The 14,399-nt window shown below is 38.6% G+C and overlaps 1 protein-coding gene across 3 annotated transcripts in view; it reads right to left on the bottom strand.

The window, feature by feature from the left end:
• Positions 1 to 5,254: 5,254 nt before the first annotated feature.
• The window catches only part of UPRT (uracil phosphoribosyltransferase homolog), a 68,123-nt gene continuing 58,978 nt past the window's right edge, over positions 5,255 to 14,399 (bottom strand). For 2 of the 3 annotated variants that reach the window (XM_006082945.3, XM_006082946.3), the window contains 3 exons: positions 8,667 to 8,828; positions 7,673 to 7,771; positions 5,255 to 5,521 (listed from right to left, as the gene is read on the bottom strand). In XM_006082945.3, the coding sequence (XP_006083007.1) occupies positions 5,415 to 5,521; positions 7,673 to 7,771; positions 8,667 to 8,828 (368 nt within the window). In that variant the 3' untranslated portion in view covers positions 5,255 to 5,414. The remainder of the gene's footprint in view (positions 5,522 to 7,672; positions 7,772 to 8,666; positions 8,829 to 14,399) is intronic. The other variant, XM_014466162.2, reaches the window with a different exon arrangement.

Below are 14,399 nucleotides of genomic sequence, written 5' to 3'. Positions count from 1 at the left end.
CCATGTTCCAATTAATGACAATGTGTTGTGTCAAAAAGTACTGAGGGTATTTATTATGAAGACTTCAGCAAGGGATCCCTTGAAATGAGTGACATCAAGCCATTTACTGTAGGGAATGGTTATACAGATTCAGGAATAGATTTGGACTGAAATAAAAAAAAAATACTGGCCCTAACCGGTTTGGCTCAGTGGATAGAGCGTTGGCCTGCGGACTGAAAGGTCCCAGGTTCGGTTCCGGTCAAGGGCATGTACCTAGGTTGCGTGCACATCCCCAGTAGGGGTTGTGCAGGAGGCAGCTGGTCGATGTTTCTCTCTCATCGATGTTTCTAGCTCTCTATCCCTCTCCCTTCCTCTCTGTAAAAAATCAATAAAATATATTTAAAAAAATACTGGAGAGGCTGCATCTGCCCATAAGGAAGCCGCTGCCACCATTATTACAAAGTTTAATAAGTTGATTAAGGAGAAAAGATACCATTCAAAGCAAGTCTTCAATCATGATAAAACTTGGCACATCTGGAAGATTCTCAAGAGAACCTGCATTCATAAAAATGCAAAGGAGGCACCAGGACATAAAACATGGAAGAACAGTCAGACTGCTCCTTTTGACTGTTCCAAATTCTCGCACTTTATTTGTGAGAAGTAAATTGCGTGTCTCACTACCTAATAATGAGAACACAACAACAGAAAAAAAAGTACGATAATTGTTCCTTACAAAAATCAGACACTTGGAAGTTATAGAGTGTCTGTCTCATTTCAAAATACCCTTGCTTTTTTATGGGCTATACCAGTATTCTTGCTTCTGCTTGAGTTGAGGCTGGAATATTGGGTGCATCACGATGAGGTATATCGGACCATCCACCTCCGCCCCTCTCATGTGAAGACTGTCAAACAAAATGGTTATGAGCACAGCCTGGTAGAGTAAAAGAGCATGAGTGCTTCTGATGGGGATTAGGAAGCAGAGTTCTATTTACTCTGTTCCTGTAACTCACACGGATTCAGCAAGTAATCCTGCAAACTTCATGTACATTGGGGCTTGGAATTAATGCCAACAATCACTAAAGTCATTATTCTGTATGGGGAAAAATAAGGAAGGATAGATTAATTCTTGTACTATGTGGCAACACTGCAGGGGATATGATAAAGCCAGGCATAACACACAAACAACACATACGCTTTCACAAACAAAACCAAAAATTATCTGCCCATGTTCTAGCAACATCATCAGAAAGCATGAGGTGACAGCTATCTTGTTTATGGAATAGTTCCACCAAGATTTCATGGAATAGCAGTAAAACAAACAACAACAAATAAAACACTTGTAAGAGAGTCCTATTAATAGCAGACAATTCACCTGATCATCCTGAATCTGTTTTTTATGAAAAGGAAAATGTCAAAGTTTTATTTTTACCTCTAAATACAACTTCATTGCTTGAGCCCCTTTAACCAGGGCATCATTGTTTGTCAAGGCCATAAACACACACCTGATATTTGATTGCATTCAATCAGTAATTGATGGATACCTTAATCTGGACATAATGCAGTGCAAGAATTCATTCACTAATGCTGATGCAGTAACATTCACCAAAGCTGCAATGAAGGAGCTAAAGTGGAAAACTGTAAATGCCTGCTGGAAGAACTTATGGACTGAAGTTGTGAATGGGGATGGGGGAAGGGGACATATGTAATACTTTCAACAAAAAAATTTAAAAATAAATAAATAAAGGCTTCCAGGGATTGATGGCGAAGTGAGAAAAAATCATTCACACAGCAAGACAAGTTGATGGAGAAAAATTTGCTGACATGTTTTATGAAGTTAGAGAACATATTGAAGGCCATCAAGTGTTAACAAATGAGGATTTGGAAGAATTTGTTGAGTTGTCTACAGAGGAAGAGGAAAATGAAGAAACTGAAACAGAACCAGCAATGTGGACATTACCAGCATTTGTTGAAGTGTTTCTAATTGCAGGTATTAAAGGACAAAATTAAGGAATATGACCTTCAGATAGAACTCAGATTAAAGTCACCCACGTGATCACCAAAGGATTACCTGGACAGCAACACTTCCATGAGTTAAAATAAAAAGACAACAATTTCAGATTGCAATGTTCTTCAAAAGGTTTCAGAAAAAAAAAACTTCAAAAATTGGAGATTCCCAACCATTGACATCATCTGCTTCTGATATGCATCAATGTCATGGCACAGTGATCCAGGATCACTCAAACAGATGAATCTCCTTACATATCATCAGGACAATAGTAGCCTAACATTACAACACAGTGTCTACATCATTCACCTCAATTTAACTCATCATGTAGGCATTTTATCATTTCACATCATAAGAAGGGTGAATACAGTACAAAAAGATATTTAGGAGAAACTACATTGACATAACTTTTATTACATTATATTGCTATAATTATTATATTTTATTAGTTATTGTTAATCTCTTACTGTTCCTAATTTAAAAATTAAATTTATCATAGGTATGTATGAAAAGCATATGGTGCTATCAGTGATTTCAGGCATGCACTGGGAGTTTTGGAAAGTATCCACTATAGATAAGGGGAACCTATTGTAGTTCTACCGAATTTTATCATAAAGCACAAACAACTGTAGATGAGGTGTAAATTAACACAAAAATGTGGAGATAAACATAATGACAATATAGTATGTATTAATTGCTACTTCATGTCTATCCCTATGTAGCACTGACTCCTCCAAATGCTGGATATACTCATGTTGATATTATTACTATTTTGCTATATAAATCCTATACTAAATGTAGGTGCTCAGAAAAATACAATTGTTTTCATGTCAGAGAGCCTGGGACAAGGGCCAGACAGGTGAAATGTACAGGAAATAGTTGACTTAGCAAGTGTAAGTTGCTCAAACCTTGCACATTCCCAGAAGAGTCTGTTTTCATCAATGGCCCTTATCTAAATGCTGGACATTGAGGTCTTAGAATGTTTTAACTCATAAAAGGTTTTTTGCACACTTGGAGCTTCTTTGAACCACACTGGACCAATATCTAGATAGTCTATGTAAATAATTAGATTTATGGTGATCATTTGCTTTCCTTAAGGTGGTCTGTTTTGATAACTGTGCTCTATCATACAGGCAGTATGCCTATGTTACCAAGCCCCAATAAAAACTCTGGAATCTTATGCTCAAGTGAACTTCCCTGACAGACTATACTTCACACCTATTGCTACACTTTGTAAATACAAGAATTAAGTATATCCTGTGCAGATCCACTGGAAGAGGACACTGGAAGCTTGAACCTGGTTTTTATCCAGATTTTGCAGCATGCACCTAATTCCCTTTGCTGATTTTTCTTTGTATCATTTTGCTGTAATAAATCATAACCATAAATATAATGAATTCTGAATCTTATTGAGTCCTGGGAGTGGTCATTGGGATCCCCAGCACAGGTACACTACATAATATTCAATTAATAAAAAAGAACACAGTAATGGAGGAATAAAGCAGGTATATAAGATATATAAAATAGCAAAATTATAGATGTAAATCCTACTTTATCAGTAATTAAATGTAAATAAATAAATAACAGGAGACTTATCAAAAATGTACAAGAAAGGCAGTGATGCAATGTCACTAAAGTACTGAAAGAAAAAAACAGCTGCCAACCTAAAATTCTATACTAGTGAAATATCTTTCACAAGTGGAGGTGAAATAGAGACTTTTTTTCTGACACAATAGCTGAAAGACCCCATTACTAGGAGAACTACACCATAAGAAATGTTAAAGGAAGTAATATGGATAGAAGGATAATAATACCTGATAAAAATCTGGATCTACATGAAGAAATGAAAAGCACCAAAAATGGATAAATAATAACTTCTTTTTTTCTTATTTCTTTTATATCCTTTTACATCTCTTTAGTAGCACCAAGGCTGGGAGGGATGGAAGGATATTGTTTAAATTTTTATATTATACTGCCAAAACCGGTTTGGCTCGGTGGATAGAGCGTCGGCCTGCAGACTGAAGGGTCCCAGGTTCGATACCGGTCAAGGGCATATACCTTGGTTGCGGGCACATCCCCAGTAGGAGGTGTGCAGGAGGCAGCTGGTCGATGTTTCTCTCTCATCGATGTTTCTAACTCTCTATCCCTCTCCCTTCCTCTCTGTAAAATATCAATAAAAATAAAAAAAAAAATTTTATATTATATACAAAATAGACTGTGATAAATTAAAGGTGTATATAAACCCTAGAAAAACAAAAAGTATTATATCTAATAAGCCATTAAGAGATAAAATGCAATGATAAATATTATTCAATCCAAAAGAATGTAGAAAAAGAAGAAAAAGTGAAGAACAAATGGGTCTACCATAGCCACAGACAATGGGGCGATGAGGGCCTGGGGCGGGGGAGGGGGCAGGGGAGGCTGGAGGGGGTCAATGGGGGAAAATGGGGGTCATATGTAATACTTTCAACAAAAAAGAATTATTTTTAAAAAAGGACAAATGGGCCTAATAGAAGGCAAATACAAATAGCAAGATGGTAGGTTTAAAAACATTCATAACAATAATCACATTAAAGATGGTAATGTGGGTAAATGCCGGTACTCACAACCACATCAAAATTACAGAACAACCATCATTCAGAAACACCTGAAATCTGGCTGAATAGAAGTCCTACAACTAGAGAAGTTGTCCTCTTTCTAGGACATTGATGGCATTAACAGTACTTAGCCCTTCCTTGTCATCATCCAGACATTCCTGGTTTGATCTATGTAAGTTAAAGTTACAGATGCAGAAAATGCCCCACCATTTTTTCACTGCAATACCCTACCAGCACTACATAGGGTAGGAAATGAGTCAGGAAGAACATAATGGCTTGGCTGAAAAGATTATATATATCCTGGGTCTGCCAATTGAGGATATTAAGGAAATGTAAGATACATGGAAGAATTTTTTTCATTCTCTCCAAGTTACCAGCATGTAAAGTACTGGAAAGTAAATAGTAGAGGAAGGTGAAAACAGCCACAAAAATGAAAACTCCCTAGAACTATAAGCAAACTACACAAAATGCAAACTATACTGGGCCAAAGAACTTATTCCCATTTGGGTTTATTTGTGGCTGCAAGAGAGGTTAATAAATTAGGGAACAGTTTCAATGTACTGAGGGGTAAGCAATTGGCATAAGAATATTATTAAAATATTTTCTAAGAGTTGTGTGTGTTTCATTGTTGAATTTGGTGCCGACAGTTAAGAAAGAACCAAATAAAATAAAGAAACCTCAAATCTTTTCTTTTTACTATACCCACTTCCAAAAGTTACAAAGCATCTTTAATACAATTTTCTCTGCCAGTCCTCAAGTGAATCAGTAAAACAGATAGAAACTCAAAATATAACTGCAATATTACACAAGATAATTAACTTTCCTTTAATAACTTAGTCAGTTCCAAAGTATTTCTGTCCAAAATGTGTAGGTGCAACAGGATGAACTTCAGTAGTTAAAATTGTGATATCTGGGAACTCTTGAATGATTGATTTGGCACCTTCAAAAAAAATAAAAGGAAGAAAATTATTATTAATGCAGGATTTTTGGTAACATTAGTTTGAATTCAGGAATTTTACCATCAGTCACTAGGCCTCATATTGACAGAGGATAGAGAGCAATGACCTTTGAGTACCTAATGAGATTTGGTCTCTTAGTTTTTTAATGTCTGATATCTGAAAAGCTTTGATAGTAGTCAGATTACACCCTCGCTCACTCACTAATAAATTCTTACAATCAATTATTTCATATCCATGATTTGAAAAATATATTCAGTTATAGTTAAAGGCAGCTGGAATAAAGAGAAAATAGTTCTCTCTGAAAGTAGGATCATACGTAAGCTGATGGTTTCTCAACTGGAACACTGTGAAAGAAGTGCAAAGACTTCTTTGTTATGTCAGAGCAAGCTAGCTTTTAAGAAATTAGTACTCTAACTTTTGTGGGGAGGGTAAGAGGAGGGAGCAGGGAAAGAGAATAGCTAGTATCCCACTCAAACTAAAAAGCCATCGAAAGGCTACCAAAGAATATGATTTTTTCATCTATAATGTTAAAGAATAGTACAATATTGTAATGTATACTATTAGAACTAACACAGTAAGTTTTCTACCCCCAAAGGCAGACAACCCAATAATTATTTGGTTATCTCAATGTTTACAATGCCACCTGTTATATATAAAAGGATGACCAAGCATGTTACCCCTTGTCACCATCAACATTTGAACTACAGGTAATTTTTAAAATTATGAAACAGCAAAATAATCAATGGCCTACTGAATATAGCCCTCCCAAAATGGATACTTCATAACCGATTCAGGGTTGGCTGAAACTTGGAACCTTTGGAAATGAGGAAATGCCCTAAACAGAAGTCATATATTTCTCTTTCTCTTCAATTATGAAACAAATACAAATTCATTGTAGAACATTTTGAAAATATAAAAAGTTAAAAAATAAATCACTTGCCCTGACCAGTTTGGCTCAGTGGATAGAGCGTCAGCCTGCGGACTGAAGGGTCCCAGGTTCGGTTCCAGTCAAGGGCATGTACCTTGGTTGCGGGCACATTCCCAGTGGGGGTGTGTGCAGGAGGCAGCTGATCGATGTTTCTCTCTCATCAATGTTTCTAGCTCTCTATCCTTCTCCCTTCCTCTCTGTAAAAAATCAATAAAATATATTTTAAAAAATAAATCACTTAAGACTCCTACCAACCTAAGATAACCCCTATTAATATTGTATGTGCATTTTAAAATGAAAATTGAAATAGTATTACACATCTGGCTAGCCTCTCTTGCTGAGGAAAGATTTATTAGGTTCCATGTTAAATCTAAGTCTGATTTTGGTAGTCATAATAGTCATAATTTGTATTAGTCATCTCAGAACTTAGTAATAACATTTAACACTAAATAATGCTGTTATTTTTTTATCCTGCTCTTTTACATTCACCAAATAGATTTTTTTGATGTCATTATTTTTCAAAAACATGATTTAACAGTTACATAATATTATATCCTTTGAATATATATTTATTTAACCATTCCCTTATCGTAAGTCATTTACATACTTTCAAATTGTTTTCTTACATGAAATATTTCTATATGCATCTATGATTTTTTTATTAGGATACTTTCATAACTGTCGTAGATTGCATGGCAAAAAAAACTATGGTCTTAAATTAGGCTTAACTTCCTCAAGAAATGGAGAACATAGTTTTCTCACGAGGCCCTTTGAACAGAAGTCTAACTTTAAAAATTTCTGCTCTGCTTCACACTGCAAAGCTTACTTAAGTAAGACCACAGGGCTATCTAGAACCTCTAATTTCTTGATGTTTGGGAGCAGTTCTTGTACTCATATGAGGAACCAGGAGATATAGAGACCTTTTGGCTACTTACAGGCTCTACCAAACAGAGCCCCTAGGAAAATAATCACAATCCCATTCCATGGGGTTAGTTCATGCTTTTCCATTTGAACAACATTAGAATGGTGTAAAATATTATCACTAAGCTTACAGATAAGAAACACAAGTTTAACTACCAAAATTAAATTTAGACTTAATGTGGAAGCAAATAAACTTTTTATCAGGATGAGAGGCTGGACAGATGCATACTTACCCACCCAACGACCATATGGAGCCCCAGTTACTGCCTCATGCTGAACTTACCATGAGGAGTGGAGAACAGACTGAGTAGGATGATAACACTGGGTTGAACTCCATGTTCTATAAGAACCTTTACAGCTTCAATTACAGTATTTCCAGTGCCTGAAATCAAATGACAACCAAATGAACTGTCAACTTTAACATTTTTCCCAAAATGTATTTGATGCTTATTTGAAGCAAAGGTCGTTTAATAATCTAACATAAGACACAATTAGGCAAAGCTTCATTATCTTTTTAAAATACATTTTATTGATTTTTTACAGAGAGGAAAGGAGAGGGATAGAGAGTTAGAAACATCAATGAAAGAAAAACATCGATCAGCTGCCTCCTGCACAACCCCTACTGGGGATGTGCCAGCAACCAAGGTATATGCCCTTGACCGGAATCAAACCTGGGACCCTTCAGTCCACAGGCTGACGCTCTATCCACTGAGCAAAACAGGTTAGGGCAAAGCTTCATTATTTTTAATGATGGACATGAAACATACACTTTACAGTTTTCAAAGGCACAACAAGCCCAAAATTCATTCAGTATTCGAGATATCAAATTTAACACCCACCCTCCATCCCAACCCCAGGAGACCATGCTATGTATGATCTGAGTAAGCTTAGAAAACAAAATACAATGAAGAAAAAAATTTACCTCCAGAGATGATAGATACATCCTTGAGAAAATCAATGCTATAACTCATTGGGCTAGTGAGGGGACATATTTCAATATATTTTCTGTATTCTATATATTTTGCCTCATTAGATCCGTTGCTTTAATGTGTTCATTCTAAGAAAGAAGCTCTTTGGAACTAATAAAGTTTGACTAATGTATATTCTCTTATTACTCAATAAAAATTCTCCAGCGAACTGCCTAGGGCAACTCCAAATGTAAGTGAGAAAAAAACATTTAAAAACAGTTTTTGCCTTATAAATGGTACCCAGAAGGTAGGCACTAAATTGAATTTAAACTCTAACCAAATGTTACAGATTTAACTCAAGCCACTCACTGAGAATTGGGTACATCAGAAGGACTTTTCTCCTATAAATGTCTGGAGGGAACTTGGCATAATATACTTTGGCTCTTTGTGTCTCCTCATCACTCTGAATCAGGATCTTTCCAATACGTATGGATCGACAGCAATCTCGTAAACCTTGTTCCATTGCCTCACCTTGAAGAAGATAATAAAAAAGTAAAAAGGGGGTTAGGGGAGATATAATGAAAGTCCAAGAATAGGCCAAAGCAGTGTTTGTGACTGTTATTAATATAAAAAGGACACTGTCAAGACAGAAGCAATTATTCTTAAGCTAACAGCTTTACTTCTGATACATTTATATTTTATACTTAATGCAGGTCAATGAAACTAGAATAAGCTAGTTTTATTGCTGGTTTGAAAATTTTCCATGATTACAAGAAAAAAAGTATTTTGTCAAGCTGCTCCCTGAGCTTTTCCAATATCAGGAACATTTCACTCTTATTACTTAAGGGAGCCTTTAAGCCACCTAAACTTGTTACTTCATCAGAAAAAATATAAAAGGTTTATGGAAGACTAAAGGCTACACACCTAACGATCTCCTTTTAGATCAAAGTGGCATCAGGAGACATCACTTAGCAATGATTTCAGTGGCAAAGTTTTTGCTGACAATTAATGGAAAAATAGTGCATTGTTCCTTCTACCATGCCCCAGAAAACCACAATCAATAGCACCAGCATCCACTTGGTTTCTAAACATGGAGCTATTCTGAGTCTGAATTCTTTTAAGGAAGTGTTTGCCAAAAGTCAATCATTGTCATACCACCTTAAGATTTTAGGCTACATCAGAATTCTACTTGTATTATTATTTACTTAATATTTTTCTTTAAGTTAATCATTTTTGTTTGCATGTACTTTAAGAAGAAACTTTATAATCACTACTGTATACATAGAAACAGTTTCTAACATATGTGAAAATTGACCAGTAGCTCTTGAGGTTAAAAACAACTGTGTTTATGCATCACCCATAGTCATCTGGTACACATTAGGCATCTGAGGACCATGCTGCTGCCGTAGGGCAGGAGCTGGACTGAAACAGAAGAAATTGTAACTTAGAATCCCATATCCATTGTCTTTACCAGTATTAAAAGATTGAACAACATTGTCCTGAATATCCTAATACAAGGAAGCTTTAAAAAGCTACTTTAATTCAAGTATTCAGTTGTTCACAAATAGAACTTTATAGCCAGAGGAGAAAAGGGCATCCTATCTAATAAAGAGGGAATATGACCATTGACCACAGCCAATAAGGAGGGAATATGCTCATTGACTGCCCTGCCCTCAAAGATGGCGGTGCCCACAGCCTAAGGCAATGGAAATTAAGAGAAAATAAACAAATGGGACTACATCAAAATAAAAAGCTTTTGCACAGCAAAGGAAACAATCAACAAAACAACAAGAAAGTCTACTGCATGGGAGAACATATTTGCCAATGTTATCACCAATAAGGGTTTAATCTCCAACATTTACAGGGAACTCATACAACTTAACAAAACGAAGATAAACAACCCAATCAAAAAATGGGCAATGGTCCTAAATAGATACTTTTTGAAAGAAGACAGAAGAAAGGCCAAAAGACATATGAAAACATGTTCAAAGTCACTAATCATCCGAGAGATGCAAATCAAAATGACAATGCGGTACCATCTCACACTTGTCAGAATGGCTATCATCAACAAATCAACAAACGACAAGTGCTGGTGAGGATGCGGAGAAAAAGGAACCCTTGTGCACTGCTGGTAAGAATGCAGACTGATGCAGCCACTGTGGAGAACAGCATGGAGTTTCCTCAAAAAAACTAAAAATGGAACTCCCATTTGACCCAGTGATCCCACTTCTAGGTATATATCCCAAGAAACTAGAAACATCAATTAGAAAGGATATATGCACCCCTATGTTCATAGCAGCACAATTCACCATAGCTAAGATTTGGAAACAGCCTAAGTGCCAATCAGCAGATGAGTGGATTAAAAAACTGTGGTACATCTACACAATGGAATACTATGCTGCTGTAAAAAAGAAGTTCTTACCATTTGCAACAGCATGGATGGAACTGGAGAGCATTATGCTAAGTGAAATAAGTCAGTCAGAGAAAGATAAATATCACATGATCTCACTCATTTATGGAATATAATGAACAACATAAACTGATGAACAAAAACAGATCCAGAGACAGAGAAGCATCAATTAGACCATCAAACCTCAGAGGGAAGGTAGGGGAGGGTGGGGATAAAGGGTAGAGATCAACCAAAGGACTTATATCCAAGCATATAGGCCTAACCAATGGACATAGACAACAGGTGGGTGAGGCATGAGTGGGGGGTATGGGGGGTAATGTAGGGATAAGGACACATATGTAATAACTTAATCAATAAAAATTTTTAGAGGGTCGGGAAAATGGCAGAGGCTTAGACGGACGTGTTGGTGCTTTATCCTGGAGCAGATAGGAGCGAGCAGCTGAAACGGGTAACAATCAGCCCGATCAAGCTGGGGAGGCTCAGCTGAGAGGCAGTCTGCAGCCAGGAAAGACAGAGAACTCCTAAAAAAAGCGGATGGTTAGAGATTGAGACTGAAACCTCCCCCTGGGCGCCAGCGCAGCGGTGAGACCGCGCCATCTTGGGTTGCGGCTACCGGTTACCGGCATCCAGAGAACGGCTACTAACCCAGCGCCTACCAACCCGGAGGCAACGACTCGCAAGCAGCGCGACTACAAGAGCCCAGCGGAGACCTGCATCCCTCCACAGAAAGGTTAGACTTACCCCAAAGGTGTGGTTTGCAGTTAAGGTTGAAGCGAGGAACGCGCGCGCGGGCGCAGGGGGAAATCTGCGCACTCCAAAATCCGCGCACATAGAAGCCAGGGTAATCCGCAAGTGGGGAGGGCTCCCGCAGGGCTGCTGCCAGAAGGTATCACTATAAATGAGCCCATAATTGGACTGGATGCAAAAAGGGCTACCTCAGAGTTTCCCTGATAACCGGCTACTTGTTGCCAGGGGCTTGAGCGCGCGCAGACATAACGCGCAGACATTTCGCGCAGTTCTGGAGGGTGGAACCCTGCGAGTTCGAACAGCTTCCCAGGCTCTTGTTTCCACACTTCCTCTTACTTCTGGGAGTTTGATTGTTGACCCTATTGGATGTGATTGCCCAGTTGGGGTCACTAGCAGAGCTTGTAGGGGAAGATTGTTTTTGGGGAGCCGGGGAAACAGAGCTGGGAGTGGCGCCTGGGGAACCAGCCCTGGGCGGAGCTGGTTCAGGTACAATACAGAGCTCCTGGTCGGAGAGAACTTATAGCCTCGGAGGTCAATCCAGAAACACTGCCACCCAGAGGCAGAGCCACGAACTGACTCTTCTGTAAATACAGATAAGGCAATAAGGGGATTTTACGGCCGGCCTTAAAATCAGGACTGTGGCTTACAACACAGAGGAGCAGTGTACCAGAGGGAAACTCAACATTCTCCTGAATTCCGGGCGGGCCAATAAGAAGAGTAGAAGATCTGAAGCACCTGCATTACTGCACATTTTTATTTTTATTTTTTTAAATTACTTTTCCTCCTTTTAACTAAGAAAACATTTTTTTTCTGTTTTTCTTTTTTCTTTTTCTCCATCACCTGATTTTGCCCTTTCAGCTACTACATTTTTATTTTTAACTAGTATTTTTACCGCTACCATTTTACCATTCTTTTAAGTGTCATTTTATTTTGTCTTTATTTTATTTTGGGACTAATGTTCTCCATTCTATTTTCATCGTTCCTTTAGCAACATTGTTCTCTACCTCAATTTGCCTCTGTGCTAAACAATCTTCCCCACTTTTTCCCTTTTGCTGTCCTGTTTATCTTACCCTACTCCAGCTTTTGATTTTCCCTATTCTTTTTACCCCCTGTCAAAATTTAACCCTGCTTATATATCCTACGTCCTATCCCCTGTTCTAAATCCTTATACACCTTTCCCTTATCTTCCTTCACTATCCATTTTTTTTTTCTTTTTCCTCTTCTTCTTCTTCTTTTCTCTCTCTATTGTGTTATTGTTGTTTGCTTGATTGACGAATATATTGGGGTTTTTTTTTAATTGTTTGTGAGGTTAGACTGCTTATTCTTTTTATTTTCCTGCCCCTCCCTCTCCCCCCCCCCCTAGTTATTTCTGTGTTTCTGTTTCCCCTTGCGTCACTTGATATTATTGGTTGTTTGTAGTTTGTATTCATCTCCAGGAATCTGTTGCTGTAATTTGTTGGTATTAGTGGCGGACCTATAGGAGTTTTCTCCTCATATAAATAGTCACTTCCCCTTTTGTACTTCATTCTCTTTTCTCTCTTACTTTTTTTTTCCTCCTCTTTTTCCCCTCCCTTTTCCCAATTTCATTTTTGCACTCCTTTTTTTCTTTCTTTCTTTTTTCTCTTCTACCTTTTTCTCTTCTTTCCCCCTTATCTCTCAACTCTCTTAGCTCGGGAGGCCACCTTTATTTGGGGTTAGTAATATCATAAATACAATAGTGTTTAGTGCCTGGTACGTTCTGCCTTGTTGTGTTGTATTTTGTGCCTTTGAATCAACGCAGCAGATTCAAGCAACAGCGGCCTCCTGATCACCATACGCTCTGCCTGGGGAACAGTTGCTGTGTGTGAAGCCTCCCTCCACCAGCCAGAAGAGCCACCACAGCTGTGAACAGCACCCACCAGAGGCTCTGCTATCAACAGAGGAGCCGCTGCTACCACAACCGCCCAAGGAGCAACCACAGCCCGAGGAGCCACTGCCACCCAGGGAGCAGCCACTGCCTCCCAGGGTCCAGCCACTGAACGATTCAACAACTAGTCATGTCAGTGAGATCAAACATGGGTAGACAAAGAAACCCCCAAAGGAAAGAAAAGGAGGACTCGCCAGAAAAGCAGCTAAGTGAGACAGAGATATGCAACATGACGGAAAAAGAATTCAGAATAAGGTTCCTAGAGTACATGCACCGGATGTTCAAGAAGCAAGAAGAAACAGATGAAAAACTCAACTACTTATGCAAGAAGCTAGAAGAAACAGATGAAAAAATCAACAACTTAAGTAAGTCCCAAGAAGAAATGAAGAGCGACATAGCCTCAATAAAAAACTCCATTGAAAGTATCAACAGTAGACTGGGAGAAGCGGAGGACCGAATTAGTGAATTAGAAGACAAGGAAGCAAAACACACTCAAACTGTACGGCAAATGGAGAAAAAAATTAAAAGACAGGAGGAGAGCCTAAGGGAGCTTTGGGACAACATGAAACGAAACAACATACGAATAATAGGGGTGCCAGAACAACAGAAAGATGAACACGGATTAGAAAACCTATTCGAAGAAATAAAAATTTTTAAAAAAAGAGATGGCAGCGCCCACAGCCAACAAAGAGGGAATATGCTAATTGAATGCCATGCCCTCAAAGATGGCAGCACCCACAGCCAATAAGGAGGGAATATGCTAATTGAATGCCACGCACTCAGAGATGGCGGTGCCCACAGCCACAAGATGGCCAGCAGGGGAGGGCACTTGTGGGAGATCAGGCCAGCAGGGGAGGGCAGTTAGGGGTGACCAGGCCAGCAGGAGAGGACAGTTAGGGGTGACCAGGCTGGCAAAGGAAGGTAGTTAGGGGTGACCAGGCCAGCAGGGGAGGGCTGTTAGGGGGGACCAGGCCAATAGAGGAGGGCAGTTGGGGGCAACCAGGCCAGCAGGGGAGGGTAGTTAAGGGCAACCAGGCTG

This window comes from Myotis lucifugus, unplaced genomic scaffold (genome assembly GCF_000147115.1).
Source record: "Myotis lucifugus unplaced genomic scaffold, Myoluc2.0 scaffold_4, whole genome shotgun sequence".
Taxonomy (NCBI): domain Eukaryota; kingdom Metazoa; phylum Chordata; class Mammalia; order Chiroptera; family Vespertilionidae; genus Myotis; species Myotis lucifugus.
This window is presented reverse-complemented; position numbering and strand designations above follow the sequence as displayed.